This window comes from Mytilus galloprovincialis, chromosome 6, assembly GCF_965363235.1.
Source record: "Mytilus galloprovincialis chromosome 6, xbMytGall1.hap1.1, whole genome shotgun sequence".
In the NCBI taxonomy this organism is placed as follows: Eukaryota; Metazoa; Mollusca; class Bivalvia; order Mytilida; family Mytilidae; genus Mytilus; species Mytilus galloprovincialis.
The window spans coordinates 51,146,409-51,167,997 of NC_134843.1; the positions used below are offsets into that span (position 1 = coordinate 51,146,409).

General features: G+C 33.1%; 1 protein-coding gene across 1 annotated transcript in view; it reads right to left on the reverse strand.

Annotated features, from left to right (window-relative positions):
• Positions 1–440: 440 nt before the first annotated feature.
• LOC143079818 (von Willebrand factor D and EGF domain-containing protein-like) overlaps positions 441–21,589 on the reverse strand; it is a 115,468-nt gene continuing 94,319 nt past the window's right edge. The window contains exons 8-18 of the mRNA XM_076255430.1: positions 20,862–21,011; positions 19,503–19,715; positions 13,694–13,905; positions 11,934–12,294; positions 10,697–10,843; positions 9,175–9,358; positions 7,824–8,008; positions 7,092–7,343; positions 5,829–5,883; positions 2,822–2,945; positions 441–744 (exon numbers count right to left, since the gene is read on the reverse strand). Coding sequence (XP_076111545.1) covers positions 633–744; positions 2,822–2,945; positions 5,829–5,883; positions 7,092–7,343; positions 7,824–8,008; positions 9,175–9,358; positions 10,697–10,843; positions 11,934–12,294; positions 13,694–13,905; positions 19,503–19,715; positions 20,862–21,011 — 1,995 coding nt within the window. The 3' untranslated portion in view covers positions 441–632. The remainder of the gene's footprint in view (positions 745–2,821; positions 2,946–5,828; positions 5,884–7,091; positions 7,344–7,823; positions 8,009–9,174; positions 9,359–10,696; positions 10,844–11,933; positions 12,295–13,693; positions 13,906–19,502; positions 19,716–20,861; positions 21,012–21,589) is intronic.

Sequence of the window (21,589 nt, forward strand, 5' to 3'; positions counted from 1 at the left end):
AGATTTTCAAAAATTGCGTCATAAGTGATGTCATTATGTAGGTGAGTTTCGTAAAATCTTGATATTTTGCAGAAATTTCTTTGGATACCATATTCTTTATTTAAAAAAAAACAATGGGCGAGGGGTTGCGCGACATATAAAATAATGAAATAAGATGAAAAAGTTGACAATTTCTAAGAAAGTGGATGAAAATGAAATCTTTTTCAATTTAAGGCTAATATCTATATAAATTTGCTGTAAATATACATCATGTTTTCTAATTGTACTTCAAGAATCTTAAATATAGCAATGCGTTATGCATTAAATTTAAGTTTTGTAGGAATTTTAGTATATAAAATAAAAGCTTTTCTTTTAGATGTACATGGTTTGGAATGGCTTTCTAATTCATTCTTGTGATTAATACTTTTCATAATAAATACACATAACTTATAAATTCGTGATTATTTTCATTATTATTTTTATTTTTATGAATATATATGTGTTAAACAGTATGATCATGAAATACTTTGAATTGAAAAAAGACAATATTGTTATAAGATTTAAATTATTATGTACACGAATTAACAAAGTTCTAAAATTACTGAACAGTAGCTGTTTCCACCAGAAATAACTTATCTGGTGTGCCTCTTTTACTATTCTTGAATTCGAATGCTAAACATCGATGATTTTGAATGTTCTTTATCTAAACAGGGAGTGGGCGTCTGATCTGACTCTTCTTGTCCAATTATGTTAATTTGGCTGTTCCTAAAAAATCAAACATGTTTTGCAAATAAAGGCAAATATCAAAACTTATGAGAGTATAGTTTGTTCATTTGAACTCTCATTTGGCTCTGTTTAAAAAAGTGAAAAACAAGCGTCATATCAGAATATAATATATTTTCGTATCCGCATTTAATACCCAGTCCCACTAGGCCACGATCGCACTACGATCTGTGAAAAAAATGCAAATTCTGATGATCGTAGTGTGATCGTGTAGATCGCAGTAAGGTCGTATCACGGTCGTGGTGAGGTCTTCAAGATCGTGAAGAGCGTGGCCAACTTTGAATATGTTCAAAACAATCGTGGTGCGGTCGTGGCGAAATCAGGTCGTAGTAGAAGCGTAGTGAGAGCGCAATAAGATCGTAGTAAGATCGCAAGGGTCGCTGTACAATCGTAGCGAGAGCGTAGCGAAAGCGTGATTCTATTCGGAGAGACTGTGCTACGATCGCACAGCGACGTTATCACGACCTCACTACGATCATCACGTTCTCACTGCGACCCAACTACGCTTCCACTGCGACTATACCACGCTGTTCACGACCATAGTACGATTCTAGCACGCCCTTGCCGTCCTCATCACGCTCTTCTTACGACCTGACTACGTTCACACTACGACCATCATTCTCATTGTCATTTTCACATAAAATACATAAAAAAGCTCCCTAGATTTTGTTTGTTTGAATGTAATTATCCATTTGCTGTAACGGCTCAACCATGCTTCTATATGCTTCTTTTTATATAGATTAGACCGTTGGTTTTCCCGTTTAAATGGTTTAACACTAGTAATATTTTGGGTCCTTTATAGCGTGCTGATTGATGTGAGCCAAGGCTCCGTGTTGAAGGCCGTACTTTGGTCTATAATGGTTCATTTTTATAAATTGTTACTTGGATGGAGAGTTGTCTCATTGGCACTCATACCATATCTTCCTATATATATATATATATTGATACATCTATGTCATCTCTGCTATCGTTCACTAAAATATCGTCATTGAGCTTTATGGACCAGCAATATGTTCTAATTTAGGTTGGATTGGTCGGTCCGACATCTCTGCTTGATCAGGATTCGTTACTTTGCTCCCTCTGCCTCTACATCAACTCCTACCACCATGCCCACGTATTCTGGTAGATTTTGGTGGCATGACTGTATTGTTTCCGAGAAATCTAAGATTTAATCAGAAATAGAAGGAATTGAACTGTATTGATATGGAACACGATGTTGACGTTATTGCTGAGAACGTAGTAAGATCGCGCTATGAACGTAGTATAATCGTGGTAAGAACGTGTTATAATCGCAGTAAGATTGTGTTGCAATCGGATAACTCGTGGTATGGTCGTAGTGAGAACGGGAAGAGCGTAGAAAGATTTTGATAAGCGTAGTGAGGTCACAGAATAAGCGCGGTGAGAACGTGGTATAATCGTAGCGGGATCTTTGTAGACGCGTAGAGAGGAGACGCGTAGAGAGGACGTAGTATCATCGTGAAAGCAACGAAAATTTACATTTTCATGCCGCTCATACCGCGACCTCACCAAGATCTAAATTTATTTTAGATCGCGGTGAGCGTGGTGCGATCGTGGTCTAGTGGGACTGGGGCTTAAAAGGGGAAAATGTTTTATTTTTAAACCGGGGTTATAAATTCTGATTAGATAATTGGTTCCTACCAATAAAATATTTCACAGCGTGCAATATCATTTCAAATGAATCGTGAATTGTTAGAATTTCTAGAACAAAAATTTGAACCTGCGCATTTCTATGTTGACGGAGGCTGCCAAATTGTAAATCATTCAACTTCTCCAAAATTTATAAATATTTCCTTACCAAAAGATAGCTCAAAATATATTACGGGTCCCCTTTATCTTACACAGGAACCACAAGTCATACATTTTCTCAGACATACAAAAGTTGATTAAGAATGAATAGAAAAAACCCTATCCGCCTAATTTAGCCTCTAAAATATCAGATTTATATACATTATACGTTGTCTCAACTATGCTTTCATGACGCTTCAGAACTCGGGAAGCATGACAACGTAAATATGAAATGACGATATTCTTTATTTACCCGATATTTTCATGTTTAAACTTGTAAATCATGACTGCTATCAACACTCCAAGAATTAATAGTCCAGCTACAACACCAATAGGTAATGCAACATTGATTTCATCTTCATCTTCTCGTCCTTTTTCTAAAATTAGAAATGTCACGAAGGTCATTCATATCATTTGTCTAACATTGACTTCTCTCAGGTCTGGTCAATTCTGCATAGCATTTTATGAAATGTTTTTTGGTTTTAAATTTCTTAACGTCAGCAAGTCACCCTGACTGAAGAAAATAGATACTTTGAACTCTCCAATTCTTTAATTTACAAGATCCTCAAGATTTCTTATAGGAGTGGCATATTTGGGTCATGGCTTTACATTTAACAATAGAGAAACAAACATCTAATAATTATGTCGAAAAAGAATCTTAATCGAAGAAATTTCGTAATAACATGTTAACGACAGAAACATCATATAAAGTCAACCGTTTATATATCTTTTTAAAATAAGGTGCCGTAAGTTAAGTATGTCTTTTGCGTCATGATGTAAACGTTCCTATCATACAAGTGAGAAGTTCAGCTAGCAATAACACGAGGTTTAATCCACCATTTCTAAATAAGAAAATGTCTATACCAAGTCAGGATTATGAAAGGTATTATCCCTTCGTTTGATGTGTCTAAGCTTTTGATTTTTGTCATTTGATTAGGAAATTTACGTACAGAATTTTTGTACTTTTTTCAAATCTGTAAAATAAACATCAACTTATTACGTTAACATAAAAACAATAATGCAACAAGTTATTTAGAGAGAAAGACATCAAATTAATACAAATATTCATTACAAATGAACTCTAACCTTTTGCATATGTTAGCATTGTTTGATCAAACATAGCTGCGTATGGTTGACGATATGAAATCGAACTTTGCAATAGACATGATAGAACAGAAAGGGGGAAATTCAACATCATAAGTTACGGGTGCCACATGTGGAGCAGGATCTGCTGACCCTTCCGGGGCACCTGAGATCACCCCTAGTTTTTGGTTGGTTTCGTGTTGCTTATTCTTTAGTTTTCTATGTTGTGTCATGTGTACTATTGTTTGTTTGTCTTTTTTTATTTTTAGCCATGCCGTTGTCAGTTTATTTTCGATTTTTGAGTTTGACTGTCCCTCTGGTATCTTTCGTCCCTCTTTCTTAAAAATTAACAGCCAACACAAATGGCTAAAAACAATAAGACAAACAGACAAACAATAAAAACTACACAGAAACAACATAGAAACTAAAGCCTGAGCAACACGAACTGGAAGATCACCACAGATTTCAAGAAACAAATTAATAACTTTTGATTCAGCCCTTCCTTGAATATCTACGGAACCACTTTAACAAGATCTAACAATTCTGTTAAAACTTTAACATCTGGTGCAAGAAAATTGTTACCGTTAATTTTATTAACACAACATTGATTGGAATTGAAACATTATTCCATTCCTAAATTCTTAGTTTTTCTACTTTTGTATTAAAATATGCGATTCTAGGTGTTGTCTATACTCTACGTAATATGTTTTATGTTCCACGATTTTGCGAACTCTTTGAATTTTGAACTTTTATTCCTTGCATTGTCAGATTAGATAATTTCCAGAAAGCAATGTCGAGCAAATATCGACTTCATGTTCATTATGAATGTGTCACTTGTGAAATTTTTCAGCGTACTCACTTTAAAAAACTTTGAAAAGTAGTCCACATTTAACACATACTGTCTGTTTTAAAAGTCAATCACGTCTGTGGCTACTTTCTGCTTCGTATCGCAGCTTAACTGTGATGAAAGAGATTAGGTTTTATTGTATCAAAAGAACGTTTAATTCTTCTTTTTATGCCTTGCCACAGAAAAAATGTATACTACATTCCTTCTATGTATAAAAATGAAGATGTTGTGTGATTGCCTGCAAGACAACTCTCCACAAGAGACCAAATGACAAAAAAATTAACAACCATAGGTCACCGTACGACCTTCAACAATGAGCAAAGCCCATACCGCATAGTCAGCTATAAAAAGTTGCTAATACCAAATCTTTTGATTAATTCTAATGTAATAAAACAATAAAGGTTATGTTTTTGTCGAGCCTGCGACTTTTGTCGCAAACGCGAGACATAGCGATCCTTCATTCCGTCGTCGTCGTCGGTGTTCACAAATATTCACTCTGTAATTAAAGTTTTTGAAATTTGAATAACTTTCTAAAATTTTCGTGGATTTCGTCCAAACTTGTTTATGGTTAAAAGATAGTACATAGGTGTGAATTTAAAAAAAAATCCAATTTATCCGTATTTTTCTTATAAATGGACTTAGTCTTTCTGCCAGTTAACATTACATTCATTCTGTGGTTAAACATGTTTACGTTTTTAAAGATTCTTATACTATCATTGATTTCTACTAAACTTGGACAGAAGCTTTTTTATAATCAAAAGATAGAATCCAGAAGTGAATTTTGTAAAAAAAAAATCTTGTATATCCGTATATATATTTTACTTATAAATGATTTTTTTCTGCCAGTTTACATTAGATTCAATCTGTGGTTAAAATGTTTTTTGAAAATTATATAACTTTCTTAAGCTATGCTAGATTTGAACAAAACTTGGACATAAGCTTGTTCATGACCAAAAGCTAGTAACTAGAAGTAAATTTAAAAAACATTTTTTTTTTCAGTTTTTGCGTATATCCCTTATAAATGGACTTAAATTTTCATCCAGTAAACATTACATACAATCTGAAGTTAAAGTTTTCAAACATTTATTAGATTCATAAACCATCCTTGATTTTTATCCAACTTGGACAAAAGGTTTTTACAACTAAAACATAGTATCTAGAAGAAAAAAAAATTATATAATTATATAATTTTTTTTCTCCCAATTTTTGTTGAGTTTACGAATACCACGAGAAGTAGGTAAAACACTGGTTTCAACGGAACCCTGACAATTTTTGAAATAAAAAAGGAATGTGTCAGAGGTAATGCCTTCCTCATTTTATTTAAACATACCTGATGCTGACTGTTCATTTGTTCCTGTTATTGCTGTGGTAGATGGACAGGTATCCTTAAAAAAAGCTTTGTTACTTAAAACAACCTCTATGTTGACAACAGTCTTTATAAACAAGAATTTTTATAAACATAATATAAGTGTTTAACCAACACAAATATTTATCTTGTTCACTCCTTAAAAAAATGAAAGCGAAGGATACCAAATGGCGTTCAAACTTAAAAGTAAGTAAATAACTGAAAACGCCATGGCTAAAATAAAAAGACAAAAAGTAAAATCCTGAAGGAATCGCAGGAATTTTAAATATCACGATGACAAATAGGATTCAACAGACTTTTCGATGACATTTGCAATAGTTAAATCCCACAGTTAGTATTCAGATCTGGTAGAGACACTCTTGGGTTTTATCCCGGAAGACCAATGTAGATCGGATATAATTTTCATAAAATATGTAAAACGTCATCCTTGTCATTTTTTCTATTGAAAAACAGGTATAAATTCTTGTCGTCAAGATTACTGCAAATACCATATAGTGCGTTGGGACTATTACAAACACCATATAAATTGATACAAAATTTAAACATTTGCACGTGTTGTTAAGTCTTTAATTCTTTGATGAACTATGTATTTTCTTCGTTGTCTTTCTTTATTTCTATAACATTGTCAGTTTTTCTTTGAATGTTTCTTAAAATCCCCTCTTTCTTCTCGACCGACGCCAACTTACAATTTCATAATAGAAATCTCACAAATCGATATTCTTATACGTCAAGAAAAATTCCTTACGTACCCAAGGAAAATATTTTTGCTGCCAAAAACCAATGAAAAAACTGATTAGTTTTTCAGGTTATCATGATATAAGAGGCTTATCTAATCGTTTAAGAGCATCTTCTATAAAAACTGAATATACATCATTTCGTGGCCAAAGTAAGTATACTAAATCCTTTTTGATTTCGTGGCCAAAGTAAGTATACTAAATCCTTTTTCATTTCGGGCGAATGAATAATACTGTGATTATTCCAACATTTAAACATGACAAAAGACAAAGAGCTAAATTCTCGTCATTTTAAAATGTAAACTCAGTTTTAGATGCCATATGTAGAGCATGATCTTATTAACCTTTCGGAGCGCCTTAGGTCACCCTAGATTATACAGGGTTCTTGTTGTTCAGTCTTTAGTTTTATATGTTGTGTTTTGTATACTGTTGGTTTTATTTTGTGTGATTTTTTTTCTTTTTATTAACACTTATAACAAAATAAAAAACTTACAAGAGCAGTGCATGTTACATTAACTGTTTCACAGGAAAAACATTCCTCGTCATATACGAGAATGGTAACGTCCTCACCGAAATTTGAACCATCATTGGAAACACTGATTTCATACCCTTCCGCAAAGATAATTTCGCTAGTTGTTGATCTCTTCTGTCGCGCATGTGGTAAATCACAGGAAACCATATAAGAATTTATCATAGTTGCTTTAGCAGTAGTTGTTTCCTTGTAGGATCTTGTGTTTTCAAAAAACTGAAAGACATGTATAGTAAGTTATTTTAAATTATTATAAAAAAAAAAACATTGTCTTTTAATATTCTAGTTTTTTTGTAAATGTCTACAAATGATTTTTGTTTGCAGAAAAATAACAAACATGTACCTTTTAAATAAAAGTACATGATGTTGGTGTATCGAACTCTTAACTACTTACATTTGTCCCTTTCTTTAGATTATTTGAATTAAAATTAAATTTGTAGATGCTTATAGCATAGACATTTACGAACTGGCAATTCAACCAATATTTAGAGGAAGTTCAGAAATGGCCTTAAATATATGCAAGTAAGTAATATATTTGATATAACTTTACAAAAAGCAGCTTCTGTTCAAAGGTGAAGCGTATCACTAGTTTTAAAATCCACTACAATGGTATGTTCTTTGTTTAGATCCGAAAGAATAACAATAAATATACATGATATAGAAACAGTACACTATTTATCAACATAATAAAATTACCTCAAAATGTTTGGTTTTGCAATATATATCAGGAGGAATGAAATATCCATACACGTAAGTCTTCTTACATGCTCTTTTCCTAACATCACACAACCCACTGTCAGGCAGACTAACATTTGAAGGTGGGGTTGACTTTGGCTTTGCACAATCTTCCCCACCAAACAGTTCATTACAAATACAAGAGCCTGAAAATTGTAAAAAGAAGGAACGCGTATCTTTCTTTCTGTATGTCACAATTTTGCAAAAATCATTGCAACTTAAAAAATATACATCGTATATGTTAATTATGCTATTCATTTATAAAATACGATACATATGAAATATAACATTGGTTTTTCTTCCAATTTTACACAAGATCAATAAGATATGTACTATCCAAATATGTATGAAAAAATATTCATTCACGACTTATTGTATACTATGATCAACTTTCATTTTTTCCAGATTGAAGTGAAATCTTAATTACTGTATCTGTCAATTCTTGTCCACAAGTATAACATAAGTTTATATTTTTTATCTCAGTTATCAAATTGATATGAAAAATGGTAAAATTATCGGTGACCGTGAACACTCTTGTGACTACAAATGCATAGTTCGTAAAATTAACTGAAAAGATCATGAAATTAAAGGCATTTTTTGTTTTACGATAATAAACAATCATTTTCAATAATAATTGGTCTAGCTCTTTTTTGAAATGTGCAAGTTTTAAGAATAGTTGGTAAATCACGTTTAAGACGTTTAATCTAATGATAGAAAATTATATCTTTTATCATATGTACAGCTGTATTTTATAAATAAGACATTATATATGTTTAAATCATTTGTTTCTAAACTTTGCCAATAATGGGACATTACTCATTAAAAGAAGGGGAGAAAACTCCGATACAGTAATTGAAAAATAGAAAGTGTGTTGAATTTACCTATTTAAACATGTATCAAGAAAACAAGTCCGGTGACCCTATTTGTTTCTTTTTCTTAACATAAATCAAGTTATAAGACCGATCTCCTCAGATTTTATCTTAAATTTCTATGATGTATTTATCGCACAAAATTGGATTTGCCATGTAAATCTATACAAAATCTGACAATTTTGTTCAACCTTTAGCGTGAAAAAAGGTCCGGTGACCCATACTTTTTATATTATTTTTGAAAACAAGCATGATAAAAGCTTAATTTTTTCAAAGTATTAAAACATTCTGTTGATTTTAATTAACACGCCCCAGTCACGTTATCACATATAACATATTAACTGCCTATAGAATATCAAACAAATATGAAATACAACTAAAACATATAACATATTAAACACATATTAAATACACTTTACATATATAAAATATTGCACACATACCGTTTTTGCATTGTCCGTTTGAAATACAGTTGTTTAAACAAAGGTGACTGGAAAGTTTTTCTAATAAAGTGGTTCCATCATCTGTTATTTGTTCACTAAGCGACTGATTCCTGACTAACTCAGCTTTTGCTGCAGTTTGCATAACGGACAAAGTAGTAGCTAGGAAAGCCGTGTCACCAGTAATCTGATTAAATTTAATTACAAAAATATACCAGTGAGAAATAAACATGATATATGATTGGTCACATGATATTAGTCATTCGTCATACGACAATTTCCGTTTAAGGTTTTCATCTGTTTTGATTTCCCGAAAACTTCCAAGAATTGGGAAATAAATCTACTGATTCGTTTCCAAAAGAATATATATTTTTTATAATACTAGGTTTTATAAAAAAAAAAAATGATAACTCATTAGTGATCAATGTTACACTGAGAAAGCAGGAAAAAAGAAGCCATTGGTTTGAATGCTTAACATGCTTAAAGCACCCTAAATCATTTGACATAAAGCAACTTTTTGATCCTTGATAAATGTACTTCACTACCATTGTGTAAAACAAGTCAAATGTAACCAAATTATGGGAAAATTGTTATTTTTTTATCAAACATGTAAAGTTTGGCAAGTATCGCATGTCAATGACATCATTGTGTAAGCTATTAAGGGACATTTTTGCTTTGAAGTTTTGACATAATGGTAATTATAGAACTTTTGTTTTTTTTTCCTTTTCTTGCACTTTCGTTGTTCGAGTAATAATCGTACCTCCTTTTTACTGGATTTATAATAAATTCAAAACAGTATTTTATTAATATCAATATCTTTTAAATTTATAAAATATCTTAAAAACAACATTGTAATGCAACGAAAATATAACGAATTTATCTTTTGATAAACAATGATAAATAAGCAATTAATGTTAATTAAACTGGTTGGCATAGGAATACATAACTGAAGATTGCTATTATTTGCAATAGGCTTAATTATTCGAAATGGAATAATTTAAAGCTAACTAAATGCATTTGTCACCTTTTCACCAAAATATATGAGCTTATAGCTTTCTGACATGATTACAAGCTGTTTATTCATTACTTTTATAAGATAAAGTACGAAGTCAATAACAGTGAATTTTTACCTGTTTTTTTATCCGTCAACCTATAATTTTAAGTATCACTTGTTGAAAATTATTATCAAATTATGGCAATTTTCTACACTTATTAACAAACAAATGAGTTAAGATAATGATAATGATGATTTTATCTGAATGTATAATGTCTAGTGGCATTAAAGATATATTTATTCAATGAAACAGTAGTTTGAAATGAGTCATGTGAATATGGTACGAACCTACATAGCGAATTTTCATTGTTTGGATTTCAGAAACATATTGATACAGTTGTGAATGCCGATCCATCATAACAATATTTTCTTTGAGAAAATGATGACAATATGAAAATGGACGATGCATAACAATTTAGAGTCAACCTATCGAAGTACATAATTTTAAGAAAATGAAGACAGTAGAATTACCTTGATATCTTCAATAGATGAATTAATGTAATCTTCTATTGATATCCCAGAGGCTACTCTCACATCTATTGGGAAGTTTCTATCGAAATATTCCCTGCTCGTGGCTTCTGCCTGCTCCTCATTCCATCCGTTATGCCATCTTGGGGTCTGTAAAACAGAAGATGTCAGCAGATTTAATTATAATAAATGTCTTAATGTGAGTAAGTAAGTGATTTGGTGAAAAGATGAGTCGTTCATGTTTCACTTATGCATGTCAGAATCTTAAAGGGAGCACCATAAATTTATCAAATTGTCTTAGAAGTATTTGCATCAATAAATCGAAAATTCTTATTTTGATTGGTCTTATCACTGTCGCGACGCGATTGTCGGATATGGAATTTGGAAGTTAGTCTTTGAGTCTCAAGTCAAAAATTAGTTTACGATCTTATTTAACCACGTTTTAATATTCGAAAGTTAAATTAATATCAATTTTCAAAACATTTACAAACAAAAGTGATTCTTTTAATGTTCGTTTATTAATCAATATAACAACATGAAAAAGTTTTTCAACTTAAAACCAGTTTGGTACTTTTTTGTAAAAAATAAACAAAGACTATGTGGTATGGTTGCCAAATAGAATTTCAATTAACAAAAATACAAAGTGGTAGTTGCCGGGACTTGTACACCCGACAAACAAAAAGACCCTGATCACAAATCTGAGAGTACTCGCAATTACTGACAGTCAGTTTAAAGCCAATACAGCTTGTTTATGTATTTATACATCAATTTGCCTCTAAAGCATTAGCGTTTATGATGAAGACTTATTAAGAAATGTGTTTTTGATGCACCAAATTAAATAAATTCATAAATAGCAAACTTTTTTAAACATATTTGGTTGTTCCTCCTGTTTTTGAATATGTCTATCTGTTGAATTTAAAAACAATGACTTGCATATTTAACAGTTAAACGTTTTCTATAACAACATTAATTTTTAATCTATCACCTTATTTTGAACACTAGACATTTTGCTACAACATCTATCGTTTATACATCTATTGCCTATACATTTAATATCACAAAAAGGCCGCCCCATCCCCGCCAAAAAAATCATAAACCAAAGGTCATATATTATTTGTCGAAGTCTGACTGCATTGACATATTCCTCGTTTTAAACGAAGAGCTTTTATATACAAAAGTCAACTAAGTAAAAGACATAATTACGTTCCCAATATATGGATGCCTATTGGTTAAAACATACCTCAGCAACAAACGATTCGTCATAAACATCGGACAAGATTTCAAATGGCGGAAATTCTATAACATCATCTGTATCATCGGTATCAGTTATACTTTTTTTACCCCTTTCATTAATACCAATTTCATTAATGGATCTTTTTTTACGTGTTCCATCTGTACATTTGCTTTTAAATGATAGATTAGTTTCAACATCGTAACATGGTTCCATTGGTTGCGTAAGATTACAGTGTAGGCGGTATTTGTTTGTTATGTCTGCTTCCGTAGCACCCTCTGATGCACATTGGCAAAATGAAGGCAAATCATTCGATTCTTCAATTATTGTTGGGTTTTCTACAAAGAGCGATTCCCTTGTATCAGTAATCCTACAAACAATACGAAAACATCATTTAGCATTTGATCGCTAGCATTGCAGAACTTGATAAGATTATTAGTGTAATTCTTAGTGACAATCTAGACAAAGAGGTCTTTTGAGAAAAATCCAGGGTCTTTCAAGTATTTGTTTTGTGTATTCATAATCAAGTGTAATTCCTGGCAAAATATCCATCACATAAAGATACTATATGTATTTTTAAAAACTGTACAATTATACTTATGTTTCTTTACTGTAGAAGCAATACTGATATGGGTAATTATTAAGTGCATCTACCTTTCATTGATTTGAAATTTTTTAACCAAAATAAAATCTAAACCAGAACATATTCAAACCGTGGAAAGGTTATACATGTATAACTGTACTTTTACTCAAATAAGATAAAAGGTCAAACTGAATATAGGCACAGTAAATAAATTAGTATAGCTTTATTGTCTACAATACCACTACCAAATAATCAACTGTTTTGATGTTCAATAAGCATTAGTTTTTTTTGTAAAAAGTTACTAAAAAGTACATAACAAAAATACCGAGCTCAGAGTAAAATTCCAAACGGAAAGTGCGTTTTCAAATGGCAAAAAAAACCACCATCAAACGAATGAATAAAAACTGTCATATTCTTGACTTGGTGAACATTTTCTTATGTAAAAAATGGTGGATTAATTCTGGTTTCATAGCTACCTAAACCTCTCAATTAGAAGTCGGTCGCATAAAATTTCATTTCATTGACAACGTTAACGATGAGTGAACAAAACCTAAAAGATATAAAAGGTAATAATGTAAAAAAAACAGGGGAACAGCAGTCAACATTGTGTTATAATATTAATCACTATAAAAATAAACAAGTATGTAACACAGAAATACAAAATGCTAATATAAAAAGCACATTAGCAAAACTGAAAGAAAAGAATACACATATTCAACATAGCACAATAACACAATAATGGGATGTATAGTACAGAGCCACGTCATATGTAACAAAAAAACACAACAAGGTGTATAGAAAAAGCACATTAGAAAAAATGAAAGACAAGAATACCAGTACAAGAATTGTACCATAGAACAAGAATACAATGACGTGATGTATAAGTATAGAGCAACGTCAAATGGATATCACCCAATACAGACTATACAGAAAAGGTTATATTCATAAAGACAATAAAAAAAATAATACTAAAAATACTTAGTCTACCAATAGTATAGACTAAACTTTCACACAATCTTAATTTCCTCAAGTAAATACCTTTATTTTTGTGTTAAGATTTTTGTTTTGCAATACAGAGGAATTAAATACCCGCCAATTCATTTGCTACTAAAACAGCTTTGTTCAACCTCCATATTTTAATATTGTGCTCCGTTATCATAACAAACGAAATGTTAGTTATACTCACATCCAGGATTTTGCAAATTGTTGTGAATTTGTAATGGCGATTGTTTCTCCTCTACTAAGAAAATCGTCATCTGTATTTTTATTTTCACTGCTGACATATCCACAGAGACCCTCTGTACTACCAAGGTCTAACACAGACGGTTTAATGTAAATATAGTCTATATATCTACCATTTACTCTAAATGTTATCTCTGTGCCAATTGGTAGAGTTACCTTGAAACAAATATATGTCAAGTTATTTTAGAGTAACTTTGAATTAAGACAAACTGTTGAAGTATAATGCGTCCGACATAACATGAGTATACATATTAAAGCAACATTGCCGATTCATGAAAAAACAGATATTCGACGAGGCTTCAAACAAATCTCAAAAGCAGACATATTCCGTGTTAAAGACAGTACTTTGACAGTACATATAATGGTCGACTTATACAAATTGCTACTTGGATAGAGAGTCGTCTCATTGACATTCATACAACATCTTCTTATATCTATGTACAGAGGATAAGTACACCGAGAATAATGTGCCCTTCGAGTTACTGGTGTTTAATAACGATGTGTGCCAATGTTAAGTGTTGCCTTATATCTTCAAAAGGATAATAATACGATATCAACAGAAAAATGAGAACATGATCTACTAGACAAGATATAAAAAAAATGGTCAGCAAGATCGAAATCATCCTCTTACTTCTTATTGAAGTTATTTCATTTTAAGGATGAATATAACCTTTTTTTATGTTTATGTGTGTCATGAAAATTAAAACGGATATGTAGACACATATAAAATGATAAACAAGTCAACATATACAAATACATCGAAGTCGTCAGCTGAATCCTTATTGTATTTATTGCCCCTTATTTACGATTATTATTTACTTGTCTGTCTATTATTATAAACATACTATATATACATGGATAAAATTTTAAATCAGCAAAAAGTATAAAGAAAAGAAGAGTCAATAAATAATAACCTTCTAATTTGACTTATTGCAATTAAAGGACGATACTGCCCAACCCCCTAGTAACAAAAATAGAAAGATATACACTCAAAAACGAAAATAAGATCACTGATACAAGATTAAATAAATATATATTTTTGTCATGCATTATATTCTATATAAAGATATAAAAAGACACGAGTCCACACTTTTGGAAAGTGTCGTTTGTTGGAGATTATCAGTTTTAGAGGCCTAATTTGTTAATTGAATGAATAATTATTTCCTTTTTTTTTGTTACTAAGAATTTTTTATCAAATGACATTGATACGATGCAAAACGATATAAACAGTAGGCATCCAACAAGACGCTGAAAGTTAAAGGGTACGTTAAACCTCTTCGACCTTTTCATCAACGATAAATTCTATATTTCAAACATGTGAAGAGTTAAAGAGAGTAGCCTTGTTAATTAAAAGTTAATGATGCAGATGAAGGAAAAGGGGATCCCAAAATTTGATTTTGGCTCCTTTCGAACACAAATTAAAATCACAAAAATACTTAACTTCGAGAAAAATTCAAAAAGGAAAGTCCCTAATCAAAAGACAAAATCAAAAGCTCAAACAAATGGACAACATCTGTCATATTCCTGACTTGGTACAGGCATTTTCTTGTGTATAAAATGTGAATTAAACCTGGGTTTACAGCTACCTAAACCTCACACTTGTATGACAGTCGCATACAATTCCATTATATTTATATAATCAACTTTAGAACAGTAGAGTCACAACAATTATCAAAATCTTCGTTAGAGCGATAAAATTAGAAATATTGTAAAACAAAAAGAATCAATACTTAATGATTAAAATGAACCTGACTAAAGCCCCAGTTCCACAAGACCACGATCGCACCACGCTCACCGCGATCTAAAATAAATTTAGATCGTGGTGATGTCGCGGTATGAGCGGCATGAAAATGAAAAAATTCGTTTTTTTTTCACGATGCTACTACGTCCTCTCTACGCTTCTACAAAGATCCCGCTACGATTATACCACGTTCTCACCGCGCTTATTCTGCGACCTCACTACGCTTATCAAGATCTTTCTACGCTCTTCACGTTCTCACTACGACCATACCACGAGTTATCCGATTGCAACACGATCATACTGCGATTATAACACGTTCTTACCACGATTATACTACGTTCATAGCGCGATCTTACTACGTTCTCAGCAATTTAACGTCAACATCGTGTTCCATATCAATACAGTTCAATTCCTTCTCTTTCTGATTAAATCGTAGATTTCTCGGAAACAATACAGTGATGCCACCAAAAGGAAGATGTGGTATGAGTGCCAATGAGACAACTCTTCATCCAAGTAACAATTTATAAAAGTAAACCATTATAGGCCAAGGTACGGCCTTCTACACGGAGCCTTGGCTCACATCAATCAGCACGTTATAAAGGACCTAAAATATTACTAGTGTTAAACCATTTAAACGGGAAAACCAACGGTCTAATCTATATAAAAACGAGAAGCATGGTTGAGCTGTTAGAGCAAATGGATAATTACATTCAAACAAACAAAATCTAGGGAGCTTTTTTATATATTTTATGTGAAAATGACAATGAGAATGATGGTCGTAGTGTGAACGTAGTCAGGTCGTAAGAAGAGGGTGATGAGGACGGCAAGGGCGTGCTAGAATCGTACTATGGTCGTGAACAGCGTGGTATAGTCGTAGTGAAAGCGTAGTTGGGTCGTAGTGAGAACGTGATGGTCGTAGTGAGGTCGTGATAACGTCGCTGTGCGATCGTAGCGCAGTCTCTCCGAATAGAATCACGCTGAGACAAAGTCCATGAAGTTTCCACTACGTCTTAATTTTTTTTTTAAACGTAGTAGAAACTTGCTCAAATTCGATTGATAATACCGTTATTCGGTCTCTAACACGACCCTTCTACGTCCTTACAAAGACCGCACCACGTTCAACAAGTGTTTATTAGGTTCGTGTCAAGTCTATATAACTTCCATCAGGTGTTCACTACGTTCTTACTACGACCATCAGGTGTTCACTACGTTATTACTACGACCATAAGGTTTTCACTACGTTCCTACCACGTCCTTACAACGTCCATAAAGTTTGCAGAACGACCTCTGTAGTAGGTTCTAGTTACGTCTTAAGTACTCCATACAAAACAGAAAAATTCACGGGCATTTTTTATTTCATTCAGCAACATGCCAGCTAGAGGTCGCGGAAGAAATAGTAAAAGGGGAGTTTGTAGGAGTACACCCGCATGTAATCAGCGAGAAATTGCTGAAAAAGAAGCAACACCCGAGGAAGAACCAACAATTCATGCACAAAATGACTTAGAGGGGGGACATAGTGAAGATGATACCCAGTCAGTTCAGTCAGACTTTGCTAGTGCTCCTAAGGCAAGTAAAAAATCGAGACCAGTTATTGATTTCTCACCAGAAGAGGAGCAAAGTATGATTGAGTGGTTAGAGGCCAACCCAGTTTTGTATAATAAGAAGTTAAATTTATATAAAGATACGGCGAAAAAAGAAAAACTTTGGCGTGATAAAGCAGTTGAGATGGGAAAATCTGTCGATGTTTTGAAGATATGGTAACAGAAGAGTTAAAAATGATCGTTTAAGGTAGGATAAGCCAAGTTGTAATTCTGGAATACGAGTTTTGTTTTAGACAAGGTTTCCCGTAGGACAAGTAACACAAAGCCAAATATATAAATATAATAATATATTCAAAAATTCAAATATCCTTGTAATACATGTGTACATTCTTTATAAATCAAAACTGTTCCATCAGTTACCAACTATGCACTTATCATGCGGTTTTGCCAAGGAACTGAGCCAGCTTGACTATTGAAATATAGTCGAAGGTATTCCCTTTGCTTCTTTGCAGCTACGGTGTCTCTGTTTGGTCCAATTACCATGTTTACTTCATACATATTTGCGGTCGCTCGCCATAAGCCCGGAATCAAGTCATGCTGGTCATTTTCCATGTCAAGTTGCGCGTTCTGTTGTGTTGGATATCGTAGTCTCATCACATTGTGCAGACAAACGCAACACTCGACAATGTTTCGTACTACATTTGGCTGCTGCATCATGGTGGTAAGTAATAATTGCCATCGTTGGGCCAGTATACCAAATGCGTTTTCAACCACACGTCTTCCTCTCGATATTCTGTAATTAGTTATCAATTGTTCATCTGTTAAGCCTCGTTGAGAATAAGGCTTCATCAGATATGTTCTCAAACCAAAAGCGTCATCTCCAAGAATGAAATATGGCACATTTTTGTCACCGTTCGGCATTGGATCCGGGTCTGGAAAGCCAATCGTTTCTTCTTCCAAGCACTCTTTAAGTTCAGAATTGTTGTAGATCTGAGCATCAGACATTGATCCACAACCACCAATGTCAATCCACAAAAACTTGTAATCCGCGTCAACTAATGCAAGGAGAACCACTGAAAAAAATCCCTTGTAATTATGAAAGAGTGATCCTGTATTTGAAGGACATCTAATGGCTATATGTTTGCCATCGAGAGCACCACAGGCATGTGGAACATTCCATTTTCGCTGGAACTCTTCAGCAATATCACGCTATTCGAGCTTCAGGCCTGGTTCCAATGCTTTTCTAAGCCGGGTATCTCTCCTTTGAATTCTGGGACCTACTCTATTCAATATTTCGTCGAACATCTCAGAAAGTTGAAAAACGACTGTTGATCCTCCATTCTCAACTCCTGCATCAGTCTATCATAGTGGCCAAACATAAGCCTTCTTTCCTGAGTAAGCCAGGGACGCACCCACCATGTTCTGGGTCTCCTTTGTTTTCTTTTTATCCTGAAGCAGAAAAGCGCAACTTGAGCATCAAGAAGAGCTTGTTGTCCTTGTAATGATGTATGAAGTAGAAGTTAATCTTGTTCTATCGTTCAACAGTACAATTACAAATGATTCCGTCTTTAAAAAAAACCCTATATATACCATATTCAACACGGGTAACAGAGATCTGATGCAAACCTGCTGCAAACGCACCGCAGACGTGGTAAAGACGTACTGCATACCGATAGGTCGTACAAAGAACGTACTAAGGTCTTTTAGAACGTAATAAGAACGTAGAATAGTCTTCGCGAGGTCGTGTTGAAAACTTCCCTAAATCACCAAGTTCTAAAAGATCGTAGTAAAGACGTAGAGCAGTCGTAGTAAGGTCCTGATGCAATCTCCAAGAACGTAGTAAAAACGCAGTGATGACGGCTTTCAAATTTATCACGTCCGTACTACGTCCATACGGTTCATAACTAGTGTCATCTACGTCCTTACTACGACCAAGCCGTTCTCAATACGTTCTTATTAGGTCTTTACTGCGTTTTATATTCAGGAAGTTCTCACTACGTTTGTTTTGAACATGTTCAAAATTATTTCACGTCCTTCACGTCCAATAAGACCTTACCACGTCCATGCAAGTTCGCAGTACGACCATATAAGTTTGCACTGCGTTCGTACCACGACTTAGAAGTTCCCACTACGTTCGCCTACTTTTTCAGAACGCACTGGGAACGTGATGGGAACTTGGTCTAGTGTGACGGGGGCATAATCTCGCTACGATTGTACAGCGACCTTTGCGATCTTAGTGCGCTCTCACTTCGCTTCTACTACGACCTGATTTCGCCACGACCGCACCACGATTGTTTTGAACATGTTCAAAGTTGGCCACGCTCTTCACGATCTTGAAGACCTTACCACGACCGTGATACGACCTTACTGCGATCTACACGATCGCACTACGATCATCAAAATTTGCATTTTTTTCACAGATCGTAGTGCGATCGTGGCCTAGTGGGACTGGGGTATAAAATAGCACTTACAACAAATTTTTTACCCGAATCCTGACTATTGTCAATAGATATACTACTGTCATCGCATACTCGTTTAGCAATATAAGGTGTTGATAAACCACGCACAAACTTTGTTCTTGAAACTGTTGCACATGTTCTTACTACCAGTAAGGACTTGCCACTTCGTATAGCTATTCCACAGTTACATGATGCCCTCCAACATTTTGTAAACACTGCATTTACCTTTAATAACAGAAAATGGATTTGTTGAATCTCTATAAAAGATTTAAAACACAATGAAATATATTTAATTAACCTTAGATTTTTGGAGAATCTAGTTGTCTTACTAGTATTGATCGATGGCGTGATATCCATACGAATTCACATACGGGGAAAAGTGGAGTGCCACAACTAAAATAACGAAAAAAGTTCAATTTGTTAAAATGATTAAGATTTTCCATGCACTCTTTAATTAGGAAAGTAGCCCGGTGAGAGTTACAGCCTCATAACTCATGCAGATATTTGTAATGAATAAAAACGACGATAACACAGGCTAAACCACACATCCTGACAAATAACCACATTTATGTAGAAAAGTTCGAGGAAAAGATCTGTGAAGTTACCTTTACAAAGTATTGCGTTACCTTAATAATGAAAAGGTAAAAGACCTATATTTTTTTTTAACTACCGTCTTATCGAAATGAGGGTACATGTTATAAACTATGATGAATAACAAATCGACCAAGAATGAAAACTGTCGGAGAATTGTTTTAACGGAGTCGAGTTTAACAGTTGTTATTGTGCTTAATATATAGTCAAACCTGTAATTCGCATATTGGCGATATAGTATGACGACTACAACTAATTGTTAGACGAACGTTTTTATTTTGACTTCGAAGGATACAGCAAAACAATCCGCTTTTTCATATCGATATACTGACTGAACTCGCCAATTATGCAGATTTTGTACAACGCTTTCGAAGTTACGTCGTTATCCTGATTCCTGTTTTTTTACAGATTAACAACCTGTTTTAAGAAAATTTTAATGAAAATACAAAACTCCAAGGCAAATGCAAAAGTATTCAATGAAAACTTACAGAATCAATCGCTATCACTCATCAGAACGAGTCAAAAACTATTGCAATATTCGAATTTCTTCAAATACTCTCCAAAGACAATGGTGGGTTAACCTCTAAGTTTTATGACACGTTCATTTTCTTTGTATAACAGTCGTGAAATGGCTGTATACTATCTAAATCTATTGTAGAGATACAAATTGTATGAAGTCTTAAATAAAATGAAGTTTTAAAAAATACATTTATTGGATGGTGCAAGAATTAAGTGTGATAAACGTTTATATGAATCACTCAATTTTAATATCTAAATTACCTGATAAGGATATTTTGTGTTCTGGTAGAGTATGTGCTCTCCTGTCCCATAATAGTTATAATATTTCCTATCTGCAGTATAGAAATGTGGATCGTTGTAAACTTGACAATGACGACCTTTCATTTTTTCATCGGCATCAGACACTAAAATCTAGAAAAAAGAAAAAAAGAAACATTGAGTTTTAAATTTGTTTTTATGACATTTTAACTTAATTTACCACAGCTGAGAGTAGTCAAACTAAAGAACATTACAGTATTATTTTTTTTAAACTTTTACAATAAAAACATGTTACTATATAAAGTTATTTCACTTTTCCGGGAAAACATATCAATTGATTGTTTGATTGAGACATGCACAATAATTTTTGGTACTTACTGTGGAAAGTGAAGATATAATATCATGTATGTATTTCTTTAAACATATTGTCATGGTATTTGGTACAAAAAAACATTAAATGACATTTTGTATTCATAGTTTAAGTTATGATTATGTCAACCAAAAAAATATCTTCTAATTGGTATAAATAAGAGAGATTTAGTAAACTTCTATTTTTCCTTTTCTCCTGTTCAGTCATACATTGAGATATTACCATCAAAATGGACGTTATTGTATAAAGTGTTTTAAGAATCATAAAATAATAACTGAAATGTCTCATTTGAGATATTCGAACACTTCCCGATGTAGTTATAAAAATACAAAAGTGGTATGAAGGCCAATGAGTCAAATCG